Below are 20419 nucleotides of genomic sequence, written 5' to 3' on the forward strand. Positions count from 1 at the left end.
TCTAAAACTTTCCTCTAAATTTTCGGTAATAATTTCTCAAGTTTTAAATCAGGAATTTCTTTGAGAATAGTTTCATGAATACCTTCTGAGATTCCTAGAGTTAATACACGAATATATCGGACGTACTCAACTAATCGCTAAGATTTTTTCAAAAATTACTAAGTGAATTCCTCGGAAATGTGAGAGACATTTTTTTTTGAGAAAATTCTGCCCAAATTCCTTAGGAACTCTTGCAAAGATAACCGAGATAAATCCAGGACTCTTTGGATAATATCTCACAGGATTTTCAAACGAAGTTCTTGAGAAATTTGTATAGGAATGATCGGATGATACACTGGAATAATTGCTGTATTATTTGCTGGTGCAAAATCATAAACGGACTTTTGATTTTACAAAAAAAAAATTCAAGAAATAATCGGAAGAACTGTTGGAATGATTCCAGAAAGAAGTTTTGCAGTAATTGCTAGAGAAATGTATACAGGAACTTCGTGAGAAATTCATGGTAATTTATTGAGATATTCTTGCAAAAGTTCTTAATAGATTTCCTGGAATAAATCCCTGAGGAAATTTGGTAGCAATTTCTTGAAGTGGATTCTTGAAGGAATTTCTATAAAAATGACTGGAAGAATGACTGAAAAATTCGGCGTAGGAACTCCTAGGGGTTTTTTGTTGAATTTCCTGGCAGTTATTGTTAGCGTAGTTACGGTATACTTCGTAGATTGGATACTAGCAACATTCATATTTTTTATTTGGATAATCTCATCTAGATTGCTTTCAGGAGCATGGCAAGGGAGTGAACCTTGATCCAATCCTTAACAAGAATATCAAAACCATGAATATCGCTATCCCCGGCCACGCCCATCTTTACCGTAACATGGGAAAGAGAGAGGAAATGTTGATGTTTTTTGGATTTCCTGGCAGTATAACGAATTTCTTCAAAAAACCTGAAATATTCCTTGATGGATTTTTAGGAAAGAACCTTAAGGTGGATGAATCAAAGCCAAAGTTCAAATTTTCAAGAGCACAGATCTGGAAAACCATCCGTTTGAGCTGAAAACCTAATCGATTGGTCACCACCAGCTAGTTTTCAGCTTAAACGGAAGTTTGGTTTTTTAGATCCGTGCTCTTGAAAATTTGAACTTTGGCTTCGATTCATCTTCACCTTAACCTTAACAAATTCTAGAAATTAAAAAAATCGGTGGAAAAATTTAATAAAATCCGGGGAACTTTTGAAATTTGCAAGGATATTTCTTGTCAAATTACTGAAGGCACTAGCGTTGAAATGCTACAAATTTCCAGGAGCAAATTCTGGATGCATTTCGCTAAACAGTGATACTTTCAGAGATTCTCGACACATTCTACCCAAAGTTGTTCAAGGAAGCCATGATTTGTTTTCCTACGGATTTTCATATGATTTTTCCGAGCTTTTCGTTCATGACCACTTCGAAAAAAAAATCAGTTATTTATTTGAGTATAACTTCAGGAATTTCTGCAGAGATTCTTCCAGAAATATTTCAAGAAATTTCTTGATGATTTTTTCAAGAATTCTTATTAAAAAATTCTAATTTCACTGTAAGATTTTCTTCTTTTCATGCTTTCCACGATTTCAACTAATAACTGTAAGTAATAACGATTTCAACTAATACATAAGCTTAAAATTCTGATGATGAAACCAAACATTTATCGCGTAACTTTTCAGAAGAACCTATGAAACATTGAGAGGCTCTCTTTTATTACTTTCTTTTAAATCGTAACGTCTTCTATTGTATTTTTTTTAAACGCTAGCCAAGGACATTGTCTTTCGATCTATAGTGAAAACGTGCCAAATACTTTACTATTGCTCTGTTATAATGATAATCGAAAGAGAGCGAGAGAGGAGAACCTCTTATTGTTACATAGGTCCTTTTGAAAAGTTATGCGAGATTTTTACACGCTATTAGTCATTGCGACATGACAAAGAGAGCTCGTGGCGGGCAGTTTTCTCTCATGATAGTTAAAAACTAGTTTTTGCCCTGTAACATGCCGGTCATGATGCTTACCAGCCCTGTCCTCGGGTCTTGTTTAACCCAAGGAGACATCATTCGGCTCCAATTTGATTAATCATTGTGTTAATGAAATGACTTCAAGCAAACCAATTAGTAAAATATCATCATTCGAGTCAATCCCAAACTCAACTGACGCGCACTTAGCAAGCACAAACGAACGAAAACGGCAATGTTACCAAAACCAAGTCGACATTTAGGACAGAAGAAGCGCATACATTTGGCAAAAGCTGCAAAAGAGAGACATTCGTGACAAGTTATGAGGACAGGACTTTAAGACTTTGAGGTCCCCTTCGTTTCGTATCGGTTAGAAGATACATCAAATCCCACGGTTGAACAATCGATTGCTCGTCAGTGCATTCTTGATCCTGCTCACTTGCCGTCTGCTAATCCAAGGCCAGAAATGCTCTTTCTCGCTCTCGCACGCTGAAGGGCGATACCGGTGTCAGTCGGTGAGATATATGCGCGGAACAGGTTAGATGCGTCAATTTAGAAAAAAGAAAACGAGAAATTTGTAAAACGAAAAATAAAACTAATAAACGGAATTAGTGCGATGAAAATCGACGAAAGAAACGTAACGCCGAATAGATTGTTAGAGCAAATGCGAAACATGAATTAGTATGAAAGTCGAAACAATGAAAACAACAAAAACAAAACAAAGGCCGAATCAGGATTGAAAAACGAACCAAAAAACATAAAATCCAATTTTATCATCGAATATTGACACAAACTATGGTATAGGCTATGTATTGGCGGCGAATGGGCACAACTCGACGTTCTCTCTCGAAGAAGCACGGTGTGATTGCGGCACACTTACCAGCAGATCTGGCCTTAGACAGAGACAAGCCAGCAGAATCTAGAAGAGACGGGAGAGAGAAAAAGAACCGGAAAAAGAATTTGTATATGCGTGTAGGTACAGAGAGAAACAAAAAAAAAGTTTGGACACGGGAGACAATGACGAAAACAATGTTCGGAACACGATAAGAAGAATGGAATGAGATTATGATAGGTATCATGGTTGACGGTCAAATGGTGATGGTTTGAGCTTTCGGGGATTGGGGTTGACGCGGAATCGAGCGCGAATGAAAGTGGAAGTGCAGCACATGTGGCGGCGACGTAATGCAAGTGACGACAATCGCGTGACCTACATCACTCGTTGGCGTAGATTTTGGTATGGGAGAGGGAGAGAGTTGGACTGGGATGAGGGTCATTATACATTTGATTGAATTGAACGAACTGAATTAGGTATAATTGTTGGAAATGAGGGAACATTTTCAGACTGTCTGGCTACACTGGTAGTTATAAAAATGTCGCTATCCGAACAATAATTCCTAACTTGCTAGTTGAATAGTACGATATTTTCGAAAGCAGTTTAAATTATTTTAATTGTTTTTCAAAAGTATATTGATTGTTTGTCATAGCATAGCTTAGACATGCCAATGTAAGATTATTAAGATCCAAAAGAATAAGGGATTATAAGGAATGGGATAAGAGATGGGTAAGGAATGTTAGTGTGTACTGATTATGAATACCTCTGCATCTCCACAATCATCACGGGAAGGGTGTTGATTAGTGAGGGGGGAAAACGATCTAGGAGTCACCTCTAGACGGCAATGCGATCCATGAATAAAAAGGAAAAAGACGATTTCTACTCGAAAATAGTTACGTCTCACAGTTAAAGATATTGATGAAAGATACGTCGACATTCATAATGTCGAACTATTATAAGGATATTTCTAGTAATGACGAAAAAAGATAAATATGTGTATATTAAAATTTTATGAAATAATACTGAGGATCTATGTCAACACTTGTAATGACAAATCATCTTCTTTTTGGCAGAACTCAAATACCTTCAGCATGGCTTTGATTTGTAGCCACGGACTCAAACCCCTCGGCTAAGGGAGGCCCACAGGCACTTTTTGTTCTAAATAGATCATATACTACTGCTAAGAGATTGTACCCCGTTTGGCATAAAGTCATTTGGCATAATGGTCGTTTGGTATAATGGTTGTTTGGCATAATGGTCATTTGGCATAATGGCCGTTTGGCATAATGATTGACTTAAAACGAATATCGGTATTTTTGAATCTTTTACCGAGATCAACACCACCGAGCCCATAGCAAAATATTTTGGTAGGTTGCCAACAAGCGTGGTGTTCGTTCAGAGATTTTCCAAACAATGAATGTCAAAAATGGTTGTTTAACCTAAAAAAAAACTAAAAAATTGAGCATAACTAAATAAAACTCATGACGGGTCTGGTGGAAGATCTTTTCGGAATAACAATTTTCTCTACATCCCAGATCATAGAGTATCCTTGAAATTTTTACGATATACATATTTGAAAATAGTAAATTGGCAAAGAGAGTTCACAGTTTAAATAAAGGGAACGCTCATAGAATATTTCGCTGCAGATCAAGCTCTGCCCCTGTTTGGACGTAACACTTGATGAAAATTACTTGATAAAAAATGGGAAAGCTTATTAGCCAAATATTAAAAGCTAATCTAAAGATCTATTATTGCAGCATAATGCAAAAATAGCCTATATACGAGAGCAGACCATTTTTCCGAATGTCAGTTCCCCAAATGCCAGTTCCCCGAATGACCGGATTCACCGAAAAGTCGTGCAGTTTAAATAGGTGCTATAATAGTCTTCAGTGGCTGTATAGTGAACGAGAAAGAACGATAAGCAATCAAAAGAAATTATTGGCCAAACGGCTTTATGCCAAACGACTTTATGCCAAATGACCTACCACCCTGCTAAGATGCTAATTGGTATTCCAAAATGTCAGATATGAACAACCCCATTATTAAAAAGTAAAAAGTAAATTGTAGGATCCCGTTAACCCTAGGAACTAATAAACATTTCAAGCATATTTTTTCAAAACGACGAATCTAACACTTGAAAGAACTCGAGAAAAAATCAGATGAATACATTTGTAAAGCATTTAAAATTCTGTTCAAAATGTGTTGAATTTTTTTCATGACTATGTCTACTATAAGTTGAAAAAATACCTGTTTCTAACCTCTATTATGGTAAAAGCATCGGTTTTGGCCATCCTAAGAGAAAATGTCTTTTCTATATGGGAAGACCTCGTTATATTACAAACATGTCAAACGCATGCTTTCAATCCATATTATGCATGAACAATATCCGAACTGAGCTGAAACCATTGTTCCTTTTTTAAATCTCTTTGGTTGATATAGGCCACAAGAATCAGTTTCGGCCAGAGATCTAGCTTCGGTTCCTAAATTGGTCAATCACATTGATTTCTCATGAGAGTGGCCAAATTAGGAGTACAGATTTGGCACTTGTGTCACAGATCATTTTGCACTTGCGTCACATCAGATACCGTTAAGTCACCAATCACCGTGCAGGCTCCATTCACCGTGCACATATACAAATTCCTACATAATATTCATACAATTTTCACAAATTATTCTTTTGTCAGCAAAAAAAGATAAAACTGATAAAATGAAGTAGTTTTCGTCACAAAGTATTTTGAAAAACCTAGTTTATGTAGTCAAAATCATGTGAATTCTGTTTGATAATGATATTTATCAACACTCTTAGTAGAAACGCCAAAAATTACCATTTTTCATTTTAACGTTAGAGTATGAAATTTTTCAAAATTTCAACAAGTTTACACTGTGGATACTACTAGTTAGATGTATTTCATCGTATTAGCAATGAAATTTTAAGCAATTTTTATTTTTTTATTGTGTTTCAGTCAAAACCCAAATGCACGGTAAATGGACCCTTTTAAATATGTATGGTTCCCATTACCGTGCATTACTGTAACAAGCTTGAAATTATTCGATAATATTAGATTTATTGTTATGTCGTGATTAGAAATCTTCATATTGAGTGTTTGAGTGAATATGAAATGGTTTGGACAATACAGTCAAACCTATTATAACGATTTTAATGAAAAATTATTTATTAAGTAAATTTATAAACTTTTTATGGCTTTTATTATAAATGAAGATTTTAATTCTCTTAAAAATGAGTGCGTACACTACTAGCAACATAGTTGCTCCATTACCAACGTTTCTTTAAGATACAAAATTAAATCATGACGAAAGCTATATGCACGGTGAAAGGTGCACTAGTGTGCACGGTAAATGGTGACATAGAACGGTACGAGGAGACCTTAACATGACATTTTCAAACATATTTTTAGAGTATTGTTTGTTATCCAACACTAGTTTTATATTTTTTCCTGAATTATTATATAATTGCACGCTACGTAGTGGTATTCTAGTACGCATCAAATTATTTGGAAAAGTTATACAATTTATTGAAGTGCAAATTTTTCTTAAACGCACGGTGAATGGTAGCTTGACGGTACATCGATATTTGTTTTGAAGTTTCACAGACGTCGAACGAACGAAGAACGAAAATTTGTGAGGAATATTGCCTCGAACAGGATACTAATGATGTCCCTCATCAGTATGCCGATTCGTCAGCTGGGTGAAATCACTCGTTTTTTCACATGTTTAGTGATTCAGTAACAGTATGACGTATCTGCTGATTAAATTTTATGTTTTAAATCTGCACATAAGTCGTTTTACTATGATTGTATGCACGATGTATGTGCTAGCCAGAGGCGACTCGTAACCTCATTTTTTACCTGTTCTACGAATCTGAAAATGGTTAGTTCGGCAGAATTAGATTAAAAGAGCAAACAGTAAATTATTGGAATCGTCCTTTCTAACAGATCTCTTCACAATAGATGCAAGTTTGTTGCTGAAATTCAAGAATTTCTATTCGTGGAACAGGTAGATTTCAGATTAGGGAATCGCCACTGGTGCTAGCATTAACACTTTCGACACTTTCGTCACTTTGCAAAACGAATGGTGTATGTAGCTACATGAAAAACACCGAGCAAAATGCAGAAAGGCAAACAAAATAAATAAAGAATCGAAAAATAGTTTTAAGTATACTTTAGTAAACTCAATATGCAGATTATGCGTTTGTTGAGCACATGCAAAACTAAAATCTATTTGTTTATTTTTGCATATACGTCGGATAGACAAATTATGCTTGAAATGCAAATTTTCTTAAACTTGGGTTGAAATAACTTAGTTTTGCGTTTAATCAACCCAAAATTGAGTATATTTTAGGCAAACTAGCTAATGGGGACCTTGGAAATTAGGCCAAAATGAAGTAATTGGGCTTAACTACGGAATCGCGTTGAAACAACTCAAAATTGAGTTGAATCACTGCCCGTGAATGCATCTATGGAAGTTTATGCGGAGTGTATATATGTCGTAGATAGGTGGTTAATGACACATTTTTTTCTTTGGTTGTCAACACGAGGAAAGGCTTGCGTAATGACAATAAGGGAAATCTCGCGTAACAATTCAAAAGGGCCAATCCTCGGATCGTTGACTCTGAGAAAATTCGATTTGAATATTATTCACCACATTTTCATTTCGTATTTCTCAGTATTCAAATCAATCAATGGGATTTCTTGCTAGTTGAGTGAGAATTTACTATTACTACACGCTAATAATCGAATTTATTCTGAAAACTGACAAAAATGTGGAAAAAATATGAGTTTAAATGCTTGGCCCATTTTCGGTTTTTAACAAGGCATGGGCCTGTTTTATTGGCCTATATAGAATTTTATTAGCGTGCTTGGCCCAATGCTAGGCCTTTTCGGTTTTAAATGAATGAACATGCTAAGGCCAATGACAGTTTGCGAAATGTTCCGATTGTAGGCCCTCTTGGTAGAGCGAGAACCGATCATTGGCCGTTTCAAGCAGGGGGCCAATGAATGATTTGGAAAAAAACGATTATTGGCCGTTTTGAAAATCGAGTTTATAACGGTAAGTTTTATGATTATGTTGACAATCTTTGCATAGTTTGTGGGTGTTGGGAGATGCTATCGAATGGTATCAAAACCCGATTTGTTTACAAATTGATCATTGGCCCTTTTGAATTGTTAAGCGAGAAATGGTATCTTGTTCATTCTTTGCTCTAACGATTATATAGTGCACAGCTAAAAATATGTTGTAAATTTAAGTTTATTGTCATGCACATATTTGGAGCATCAAAATAAACTAAAATGTCAACGATAAATCGCTTATTTTTTAATCAAATGTTCTTTAAATGTACACGGTCATGTAGCATTCAAGCATCTTTGGTTGAAAACTAAATGGAATGCCGTAACAATAGATGAATTTGGTTTATGTTTACTCTATGCCTCAGTAAGCACTACATTGAAATTGAAATATTTTTATCTGTGTGGTCCGCGGACCCCGGAAATGCATCACGGAGCTATCAACAGATACCATACAACAAAATTAGCTAAAAACTATAAAAAATGCTCTTTAAGAAGGCTCAGTTCTGATTTCAGACATGTTTCTTTTTTTTTTTGTAATAACATCTAGATATAAATAAAATAGGTAATTCGTTAATCTCTATTCAATAAATAATTTTGATTCTGAGATACCGTAGAATTTTGATCCTGCCAGTTTGAAACGGAGTTGAAAAAAAAAAACAATTTATTGGAAAATCTTCATAGACCTTTTTCTCATATATTGTCAGACCTGAAAGATTGTTTGATTCGCTTTTAAACAAGGCCTTCTATTTTATAGAAATTCAATTATCGATTCAAATTGCTTGTCAAAAATCACTCACATCTTTCTGACCCTTGCCGAAAATATTTGGCATGGTCAAAATAACCTTCACGTATTAAAGATCAGTCAAGTGGGCAAAATAACGGGTATATCAAAATCTTAGGCATAATTCCACAACAGAGTAGGGTTTAATTGCTGTTCTGCATCAGGCATGGTCCATGGTTGGTCCCTGAAACAAAGCTTGGTCTTTTGTTGAATCCAGATCCAAAGAGTGATTTTTTGACAGAAATTATATCTCGCCATGAACCATATGACTTTTTTTTCCTATAGAGTCTGCTAAATAAAAATAGCTGGCAAGATACTGTAAATGTACGGAAATCTATACAAAATCAGATAATTCATAAGGACAGATAATTCAGAATTCCTAACAAAGCTTCACAAAGTATCACCAGAGCCAAATCTGCCAGAATTTCCGTAGAAAGCCACCTAGATCTCCCAAGAGTTTCCTCCGAAATACTCTTAGCTCAGCTTTCCACCAACCACAAAGATTCTGCTAAGAAGTTCAAGAAAAAAACAGTCAAGGTTTTTTTTTTATGCAATTTACTACAAAATGTATTAGCAATCCACTAACCTGTAAGGATTCCTGCAAGGGTCTACAAAGCAACGCACAAGAAATCGGTATAAATTTCAAAATTTTCTGAAGATTTTACCAGAAAACTAACGATTTTATCGGATTCTTATGAAGAAAGACATCTGATGAAAATATATTAGCAATGCACTAGTTTGTAAGGATCTCTGCTAGACTCTACAAAGGATCTATCAAGAGATCAGTATAAATTGTAAAATTTGCTGAAGATCTAACTGAAGAATACTAAAGATTTTACAGGATCCTGATAAAAAATAGTAGAAACCATTAACTATCTCTGATCAGCTCATCAAAAAAGAGTTAGGAATGGATCTACATGTTTTAATTTCGTCCATAGTGTGTAAAATTGAAACTAACCAGTATTCTTCTATTTAAACAACTTATTTTTTCCGTTGTGCCCTACAACTTCCCGGGTACTTCCTGTATTTCTCCCGGTCATTTAGAATTCCTGGAGTTTTCTCGCTTTTCCCGGATGGATGGACACCCTGACTATCTATAGTTTTTAATCAGAGGCAAAGATTACAAAACCGGAAATCTTGCTTGGATGTTTCCACAAGTGTTTCTTCCAGAAGTAATAGTTAAATTTGGAGCTCTCTAACAATTCATTCAGATTTTTCTTGAAATTATGCAATATTATCTGGAGCAATATTCACCAAATTTAATCTATGAGATAATCTTTATCATATTCTTCTCAGAGGCTTTCAGTAATGATTCTACCGGCAAACTCTATTACAGTTGCCAAAGCAACTTAACCAGCAACTATCAAAAGTACTATCGTGCCAAGTGTTCCTTCTTCATTTCACCAAATATACGGATTGAAGAGCTTTCAAGACGCATTTGCACCAGAGCACCAATTTTTTCTTGATTAGTATCAATTTATCTACAAATTGTTCAAGGATTGCACAATTCAATGCTTTTGGATTTGCCATTAACTTCCTTAGGACATTCCATAAGTAAACTTTTGGAAATCTTGGAGAAACTACGATTTCAGACTCTGGGAAATTTATGAACAAATCCATGTGTAGCAAAAGTAATCGCTAGCAAAATTAAAACGTTTGAAATGAATTGTGGGGACATTTGAGCAAAATCGGTTATGAGCATTGTCCTTAAAGTACATATTAAAAGCATACAATGATATCTAGCGAATCTATTCACGAATTTCAAATACATTCCCTGAAACACTCCTTTCTAACTACTCCATAAATCATCAGACATCCATAATTCACTCAAAACAGAAGAAAGTTCTCTAGACAGGTTCCATTTAGTAACTCTCTGGGAGTTACTTACTCCAGGAATTTTCCGAAGAAATTATCGAGAAAATTTTCGTAAACTTTAGGTCTACCACACTAAGCCTACCAAGCAATATTCAGCTGACAGGACAAACTAATTTGCTGAACTCAGCAAAACGGTACTGATGGTTAGCAAACTTTGCTCAAATTATAACTTGGCACAGTTCAGCGAAAAAATGGTTTGTGGATAAGGTCTGATTTGAAAAGGTTTAAATCACATTTATACTAGTCTTATCATAGGGCAGCGTGTTGGGCTTGTCATGTAGATTTTCGCTGAATGTTATATATTTGCCTAATGGTTAACAAGTGCAAATAGAAGGGAAATAGTTTTTTTTATTGCGTTTTGCGTTAGTTTGTACGTATCAACAGACTGAGAGATTCGTTCTAAGATTCGACTTTGAGCATAATTCTAATGGGATGTTTCTCAAGATTCTTGCCAGTGTTTCAAATATTTTTTTGGGAAATACGTGCATTCGGAGTGTTTGCAGTACCTTTAGTACAAGATTTCTAATGAATTTTCTTCGTGATATGCGGTAAATTGCAAGACCATCTACTGTAGATTATTCTCAAGTTTCTTCGGAAATTTCTTGCAGGATGGCAGAGAGAATTAAGGGGGTTTTAATGGGGGGCCCAGATAGCCGTAGCGGTAAACGCGCAGCTATTCAGTATGACCATGCTGAGGGTCGTGGGTTCGAATCCCACTGGTCGAGGGACTTTTCGTAAAAGAAACTTTCTCGATTCCCAGGGCATAGAGTATCTTCGTACCTGCCACACGATATACACATGCAAAAATGGTCTATCGACAAAGAAAGCTCTCAGTTAATAACTGTGGAAGTGCTCATAAGAACACTAATCTGAGAAGCAGGCTTTGTCCCAGTTGGGACGTAACGCCAGAAGGAAGAGGAAGAATGGAATTATTGATAAAGTTCCTGTTCAGCTCTCATCACCATCGCAGTTGTATCTTTCGATGTCAAGCATTGTAGACTGGTTTAAATGATGGCTTCGCATTCACCTTTCTTTCTTACCCCCAGATACTTTTTTGCAATACTTGTAATTGTGTCTTAGTTGGTTCAAGCACGGGTCTAGCATCTACGGAGCTGCTGATTCAAATACCACCAGAGCTTTTTTTACAAATCAACAACGAATTTTGTAAAAGAAACGCGCACTGTGTTCAAAATTCAAGATTTCCTGTCTGATTTAGCTGATTTTGTACATGGTAAGGCTTTGCTTTTATATTTCAGGAAAAAATAAACTTTTAGTGGTAATTTCAATTTCACTTGATTACCGCAAGGTTGTACATTATTTCTTAATTGAAGAATTCTGCCATCGGTAACACTTCCATCCAAACTACAAACGAGTCTTTAATTTGAGCGACAAACTTTTTTCAAATTAGCGAAACTGGCACCAGCCTTCCGCGTGTGTTGGTCGACGGTAACTCAGTGATCAAGTCAGGTGTGTCTCCTCGTCGTCGAGCATTCTCACACGACGGGTGACGATGACAACGTCTGGTATTAAATATAGGAAATCGCCTCTTCTCACACTCGTCTCACTGAAGTGGTGTATAGTGCTAACACCCGACGAAGAAGAAACAGCGCTAGTGTTTATTGACTGTCCGTTTTTTTCCTTACCCTTACCAGAGATCAATGAGAGTTGCAGTTATGGCGATAATATCTCCGCTGAAATATTTTAACGGACGGAAAAATGAGATAGTTTGCGAGGGGTGGGCGAATGCGAGAAAGAGAGGGAGAGCAAAATAGCCAAATTATCTATTCATTCAAAATAGACACTTTCGCAGATTTTTGCAATACTGCGCGCTGCTTTCATCGATGCGCAATCAAACGGTCCATGTTAGGTACGGATATCTATGGAAACGTTGCAGGCAAGAGAAAAGAAATACCTGAACTGATTTCGTACTGGTGTGCGTTCACCATTGTTGGTGGTGTCGTAGTCCATGAACAATACCAGAATCCGATCATAGAAGGCTTCGATCCTTTCGGGCTAGGATTTCTAGCGAATCAGTCACTTTGGTTGCCCTGCACTTACAAATCCACTTTTGTTGTTCTAAACATTAGAGAAAAAACACATTTTTGCACCAATGCTTGCCCCGACCGCTAGTAAAAAAGCTTTTGTTCGGTTCGGCCCAGCTGGACGGACGAAGCAAATCGCGAATAAAAAGTGGAAAACCAATGCCTAGCTAAAATAAGCCACTACCACATACAGCTCCGTTCGACCGATTCGCCGCGGCCGAGGCTGATCTGTTTGTCCATTACGTTGCTTTGTACATTTTTTTTCCGCCGCTGACTACCGCTAAGCTGCAAAATTCGCGAATCACGCTTTGCCGACTTCGGGCGGGCAGGCAAGCGGTGCGAAAAAGAGGACGGCGCAGTTTCAAACCCGCAATATCTAGATTCGGCATGTGTGCATTGACCAAATCTCGGCCGTCGGTATCTGATGATGATGATGCCGCTTCGTCATCCGGTCCGTCCAAAGCGATGCGATGAGATAGCAGCGAGCGTAGAGGAGCAGCAAATGTCAAAAGTACGTTGAACTCGATCCAGCCGAGTGGCGCTGAAGCCATACCATACATCAACAAAAGTGTGCGATTTTTTTTCGCGATTCGCAATTTTTTTACTTATGCATTTAGCAGTAAACGAATGAATGTACGCGAATAGGGGTCTGGACAAAACCAAAACATTCGCAAAACTCCACCAGCAGGGAGAGACTGGAGGAATACATGAATACAGCTTGATTTTTTTGTCCTACCGAGACTTCCAGATGCTTAACGCTATGCTTCTCTTTCTGGTTGACTTCAATCGAAACTAAACGGAGCCCAATAATTGCAATTTGTTCGTAGCGGAATCGGGAGTTCGGTTCCCACTGTAGTGCTTTCGAATCGTGCTATTATCATGATTTTGTTAGCTAACGGCTTCGTGACTTAGTGGTTCAGTTCTCGTCGAGAAATACGACATCCAAATATTTCTGTATTTCGATCATAAGCTACAAGGAATTTCTCTAAGATGTCTCCGGGAATCTTCAGATTCCAAAAAGATTCTTCCAGGAATACGTCCAATGATTCCCGATGATTTCCATTAACTATTTCTCTAGGAATTCTTCAAAGATCCCAAGATTTTCTCAGAGTTTTCTACTTAAGACTTCTTTAAGGTGTCAACCAGGAAATTCTCTAAGGAATCACTCTAGGATTAGAGGATCGTAAGGGAATCCTTTATTTAGAGATTCTTTCTGAAGTCTCTCGAGAATAGTATGATGATTTGTTTTCAGTAATTATTTGTAGGATCTCTCCATAAGTTAATCCAAAATATTTTACGTACTTTCTTGGAATTTACTCCAAAGTTTCTGTTATGGATCTCTTATTTTTTGTTGTTGTGAGGTTCAAACCATAAAGTTTTCTAGAGATATTCTTCCAGGAATTGTCAGATTGTGTTTTTCTGAAATTATTATTTTTTCAATTAAAATCGGATTGTATTTGAAACTTCTTGGGAAATACTTGATGAATTACTGGTGTTTCTCCCGCACGGCTTTATCATCTATGCATTTTTATGCTACCTGCCGTACGCTTGCGAACTTTTCAAGCTAGAAAAAAGCTCTTGTGGGATTCCTGGCTCAATATAGAATTCAAAATTATAAGAGGGAAAAGTGTCAGGTCGATTTCATGTTAAATTGATCCTTCACTTCCTAAGGTAGCTTCAGATTCTATTTCAGAGAAGTGTTAGGCTTCTTTCTTGAAAGACTTTAGTTGAAATGCCTTCGGAATGTAGGTGGTTATTTACAGTTGATTACTCCAGAAATTGCACCATAAATTCACTCGGCAGGTCTCTCGAAAATTCGTCCTGTTTCTGCCAAGACCCCTTCAAGCACCCTAATTTTTAAATTTAAATGTCGGCTAACATTTCAGCCGACATAAAAAAATTAAAATTTTACCAGAAATTTAATCACAAAATACTTTTGAAATCCAAGGAATAAATTTCAGACATTCTGTACAATTTCATATGGATTCTTATAGAGAATAAGTAAATAATCTCTCAATTACTCGACACTTTGATGTACAGATCGAAAAACAAGGGATTGAATTAGAATAACAAAACTCAGTAAAACATTACTGTCCTGCTGTTTGAGTGTAGCAGACTGATCCAGATTATGATTGCTTTGTCATCAGAATTCGAAAACATTGATTTTAATGACTTTTTCGTTGTTGAAAAAGTGACTGTTTTGTTGCAAATAGTGACTTTCAGTGACCACGTTACTAACAAGTGACTCGCTATCAGCCTTGCTGGATAACTCTTTGTAGAATCTCTGTACGCCTTTTTTTTAGTAGATTTTCCCATTTTTAGTTTTTTTTTAATCAGAAATTTTCTTCCCTGGGATAAACATTTGTAGGGTTTCCTAGAAGAATTCCTGTTAAAACGTTTGGAAGATTACCTGAAGTAAAAGCTGGAAAATCAGTCAAAAATTATCGGATGACTTCTCTGGAAAATCCTACAAGAATTTATGAGGAAAATCTTAAGACAAGTCCTGAAAGAATGAATCCCTGTAGAAATTATTAATGTACTAGTGGTCTCAGAAAATAATTAGCTAGCTTTCGTTCATTATAGTTCAGCTAATGCCCATTCCAGTGAATCAAATTGTCACTAAAATAGACAAAAAACAAATAACAAAGCTGGCGCGCTCACAACCGTTTGTCCCAACTTTTGCGGATTATTATACAATCAAAAGAAAAATTGTCATGACAAACTCAGGAGGCAACATTGTTGCAACCTTTTCAATTCATGATTACTCAGTTGTTTTAAACATGAAATCGAATTTGTGTTATGATTGATGTTCGATAATGTGGCAATGTTTACCAACACGGGGAAAGTTCTCGAAAATTGCAATGTAAAGTCTAGAAAATCGCTGGGCACACGGTGAGCTATCATTCCGTTCAAGTGAGCTTGAGCTTGATTGGCCGCCCGTAGTTGCTACTCCAGTATCGCCAGATCAGCTGGATTTACACAAGGAATTAACCGAATGACTGCTTGGGACTAACAGACATCCTCAGTGTATAAGTGCTGGTGATCTTCTATTTTAAGGCGACAATGGTGCCTGCCACGTCACAATGCAGACCAATGTGGGGAAGGGGGAGAAATTGATGATGCATTATACTGGCTCACACGTAGACCGTATATACCACTGCATCTACGCCAGTTCATGCGGGAGTGTATGGATTGGGGGAAAGGCATGGCAGAGAGGTTTGCTTTTGTGGTTAGCAGACTTCCTATGAATCAGGCGTAAGGAGAGGCATGCGCGTGGAAGAATGGAAGCGTTAGGGAAACGGTTTCTTGTCCGTCTCTGGTTCTAGCGTTAGCTATGAACGAATAGTTTGAGTGTGATAGATTTAGAATGGAAGATAGAAGCAAGTGAGCGATATACAACTACAAAGTACGAGGAAAGGGACGGGCCTGGGATTGAACCCATGACCTTCTGCTTATGAAGCAGAAGCGGTAGCCATCAGACCACCAACCCCGTCTTATGTCATATTCCGTTCAAGTGGTGATAAACTGTTATTGCGGAATAGAATTGTTGCACCAAGAATAGAAGAGGACAATGTCTTTATTGCTGCGTGTTGGTTGACAATTGATTCACTGCCCAATATTGATCCATGACCAACAACGAAACCGGTCATACAGGTTGTTATTTTCATATGTTGAATTGGCAAGACTTATCAAACTCCGGAGCTAACAGGCATTCATTGATGGATGCTGGTCATTCGAAGGCCATGGAAAAATCTTTCGTGAAATGATAAGATCATCATGAAACGCAGTGAAATTTATTTTAAGTACAGGCTGAATAATACAGATCCAATGGAGATGGAGCCTGTTTATTTTTATTCTTCTTTTTTTAATGTTATTCTTCTCTTTTTTAATGTTTTTTAATGTAACTTATAACAATAAAACTGATAACTACAGAAATATCAATCACTTTAACTTATTTGGAAGTTCTATCCACGGTAGTTAGTTACATTTTGAAATTGCATCACTATTTTTTCACTTTGTTCAACGTTCTTAGATGAAAGAAGTATTCTGGATCAGCCAGCGGTTGTCAATATGGCCGACAATTGGTTTCACAGATTTTTGGTGAAAGTAATAAACTGTTTCATCTTCGCCGAACTAAATGTGAAAGTTCCACAGAATTTTGTGATTTTTTCGCCTTTACAGAACATTTGGTGAATTTTTGACAGTTAGTTGAAAACAATTGTGTTTCACCGAAAAATCCGTAAAATCATATTTCAATGAACTGAATCTTGAGCTTGAGCTTGAGCTTGTTTGGCCAGTGGTGTAGCCAGGAGGGGCTCTGAAAGGTCTATTTTGTACTAATATAATATTATTGAGTCAATTGAAAATTTGTCAAAAAGATTTTTCTAAGTATTTATTATGATAGTAATGAACAGAATTGACATCTATATATGTTTATAATGTATTTTTATGCCATTGGCATAACTAACATGGAATATGAACACCAAAACAAATTTGGTTCTATTAGAATATTAAACCAAGAAGAAACCCATCCTGATTGCGCCTATGGCATGGAAAAAATACATTTTAAACATACATTAATGTCAATTCTGTTCTCTACCATCACAATAAATACTAAAAAAATATTTTTGTCAAATTTACAATTAGCTTAATAATATAATGTACGTACAAAATTGCCCCTTTTAGGGCCCCTCCTGGCTAAACCGCTGGTCCATCACCCGAAAGGCTTTGGGGTATTTCATATTTCGACATATAGAATCTAACAAAAATAGTCCGGTTGAAAACCCCGTGTAACACCATCGTGACCTTCCCTTGTAGGTATGCCTCTAAAGATTCTTCCAGAAGTTTCTTAATAAAGTGGTCGAACTTATTTCAGAATTCTTTTGAAAGTTCATAATAGATTTCGAGGAATAACGCTTGGAGGAAGTCATGGAACAATTTTTGAGTGAATTCTCTGTACTTAAGGGACTTTCTTAAGGAAACATTTGTCCAGATTCCAATTGGTAAATTCAGCTTCTACAGGGGATAAAATTCAGAAATATTTCAAAGAATTATTTCAACAACATTGGTTTACGAGTTATTCTAAGAATATCTTTCATAGAATATTCCGTAGAACGTGGAACAGTGATATCGAATAGTATACCGTTGTCGTATTGTCAGCAGATTATTTCAAAATTGACACTGCTGAGTGCGTGAAACAGAATGCTACCTAAATACAATACTCCACGACAGCTCTTGTTATTCAAGAAGCTGCTTATGTTCCACCTAACGAAGCAACCACTTCATTAGAACTAGCACAGCAGACTATCTTGTGTGCAACGTGACCCTTTTCCACGCTGCTCAACTAGACCACCATGAAGCGAACAGCGATTGCGGCGACGTGTTCAATAATGAGCATCATTCACGCCGAACCCTGGAGGACGATTTCTCGCGTAACAATTCAAAGGGGCCAATCGTCAGATCGTTGAATCTGAGCAAATTGGATGTGAACATTGTTCGTCACATTTTCAATTCCTCGTTCTTGCTCGTTGAGTAGTCACTCTTCGTGACTATTACTACAGGTTAACAATCCATTTTATTCTGAAAATTGCAAAAAATGTGAAAAAAAAATGAGTTAAGTGCTTGGCCCATTTTTGATTTGCATTGGCCTTTTTATAAGCCAAGTTGAATTTTATTAACGTGTATTGGCCCAAAACTTGGTCCCTTTGGGTTTCAACGGATGAACAAGAGTGAATCATTGGCCTCTCGCCATGCTAAGGCCAATGACAGTTTGCGAAATTTTCCGATTGTAGGCCCGCTTTATGGAGAGATTCGACCATTGGTCGTATTGAAAACTGGGTTTATAATGATAAGATTTATGATTATGTTGACAATGTTTTCATAGGTTGTGGGTGTTGAGAGGTGCTATCGGATGGTATCGACATTCGAGTTGTTCTCAATTCGATCATCGGCCCTTTAGAATTGTTACACGCGTTTTCTAGTCATCGATAGCTGCTGTTTGCTAGTAAGACCAGACACACCAATGAGTATAAACCGATAGTAGCAGACATGGCAATCAAAACAATATATCGATTTACCAGCAGCCGCCATAAGGCGGTCGACTAGCGGCTGGATTGGCAATGTGGTTAGTGACAATTGACACACTACAAGTCGTCGTTGTCGTCTTCACACGCCCTTGTTTGCCGTCGATGCCAGGGATGGTAGCGACTGAGAGTCTTAGAAATAGGAATTTTAGAGATCTCTAGGCGAATTCCGGCGCACATTTTCTTCGAAGAGAAGAAATTTTCGAAGAAAATACGCGCCGGAATTCACGCGCTCGTGACTTAAAAAAGAGACCAGAAAGGAACAAAAAAGAGACAAAACAGTAATTAGAAAATAACAAAAAAAAAACATGATAAATTTTTTTAGAGATTTTTCAAATAATGCGTCCAGACTTCGATATATTTCAGTTTTTGGAAATTCTCGTGACATTACGACAAGAATTAGGGGCCTCCCTTAGCCGAGTGGTTAGAGTCCACGGCTGCTACAAAGCAAAGCCATGCTGAAGGTGTCTGGGTTCGATTCCCGGTCGGTCCAGGATCATTTCGTAATGGCAAGTTCCTTGACTTCCCTGGGCATAGAGTATCATCGTACCTGCCATACGATATACGAATGCGAAATAGGCAACTTTGGCAAAGAAAGCTCTCAGTTAACAACTGTGGAAGTGCTCATAAGAACACTAAGCTGAGAAGCTGGCTCTCTCCCAGTGAGGACGTAAATGCCAAGAAGAAGAAGAAGACATGACATGAATTACTGCTTGTATTATTGTACATATTTTTCACTCTGAAGATTTCTTAAGGAATTCATATAGCGATTTTTATGGACTTCCTAAGCAATTCCTACAACAATTTCGTCCAAGATGTCTTTAACAGTTCAATCTGGATTTCTTTAAAGAATAACCCCAAAAATTACTCAAGAGATTTCAATAAGAATTTCTTCAGCAACTGTCCAGATTCTCTCAGAAATTTCTCAAGGGTATCCTAATTCGTCCAAGAATTCATCCATCGATTCTATCTAGGATCTCATCCAAAATTTCCTATCGGAATATTTTTTTTTTCAAAAGTTTTGTTTATATTTCTGTTTAGAATTATTTATAAATTAAAGAGTAGCTTCACGGATAGCTTAGAATCTCCTTGAAAAAAATCGTTCATGATTTCTACCAGGAAAGTTTATAAAAATATCTTCAACCCCAGAGAATTCACCTATGATTCCTTTTAGACTTTTTCGAGATTTGCATTGAAATACAGACCAAGTCTTTAAAAAAGAGACCTGCTACCAGCCCTGCGTCGATGGCGTTCGAGACACCGTCGAGAAACGTTCTCGAAGCAGCAACAATATGATTATTAAAACGGGTGTTGTATGTATGCTGCTTGCGCAGCGAAATTAAGTGGCGAGAGGAAAAGCACGGGTGGCTGCGCTGCTGCAGCCAAACGAGATAAAGACAAGTCTTGTGCTCGCACTCGCTCGTCGTCCAGAAAGACTGCAAAAGTTCTCAATCAGCTTCCATTGAGAATACTTAAAACCCATAATTTGGAGACGCGAGTTAACTACCACGTCTTCAGGGGCGGTCGAGTCGTGAGCAATGTCGGGTAGTGCTAGTCATCTGTTCGAACCGGACGAAGCGACAACGGAAAGGTCACGCCACACTGTAAGCGGAAACGCGTTGGAAGCGTCAAATTCCACAGCTTCTCTATGAATTGTTCAAAGTAGGTAGTAGGACTTCATGTTTCTATCATTTGGGTCAGAACACATTTTACCCTTTGTCCAGTAGATTGCGTTAGCGATGT

At 37.1% G+C, this 20419-nt stretch overlaps 1 protein-coding gene across 7 annotated transcripts in view; it reads right to left on the reverse strand.

Moving 5' to 3' along the window:
- The window catches only part of LOC5565160 (ankyrin repeat and KH domain-containing protein mask), a 146853-nt gene that overhangs the window by 84666 nt on the left and 41768 nt on the right, over window positions 1-20419 (reverse strand). For 4 of the 7 annotated variants that reach the window (XM_021838442.1, XM_021838445.1, XM_021838441.1 and 1 more), the window contains exon 2: window positions 2860-2898. The exons of the other annotated variants lie outside the window; for them this stretch is intronic. In XM_021838442.1, coding sequence (XP_021694134.1) covers window positions 2860-2898 — 39 coding nt within the window. The remainder of the gene's footprint in view (window positions 1-2859; window positions 2899-20419) is intronic. 7 annotated transcript variants of the gene reach the window in all.

This window comes from Aedes aegypti, chromosome 1 (genome assembly GCF_002204515.2).
Source record: "Aedes aegypti strain LVP_AGWG chromosome 1, AaegL5.0 Primary Assembly, whole genome shotgun sequence".
Classification (NCBI taxonomy): Eukaryota; Metazoa; Arthropoda; class Insecta; order Diptera; family Culicidae; genus Aedes; species Aedes aegypti.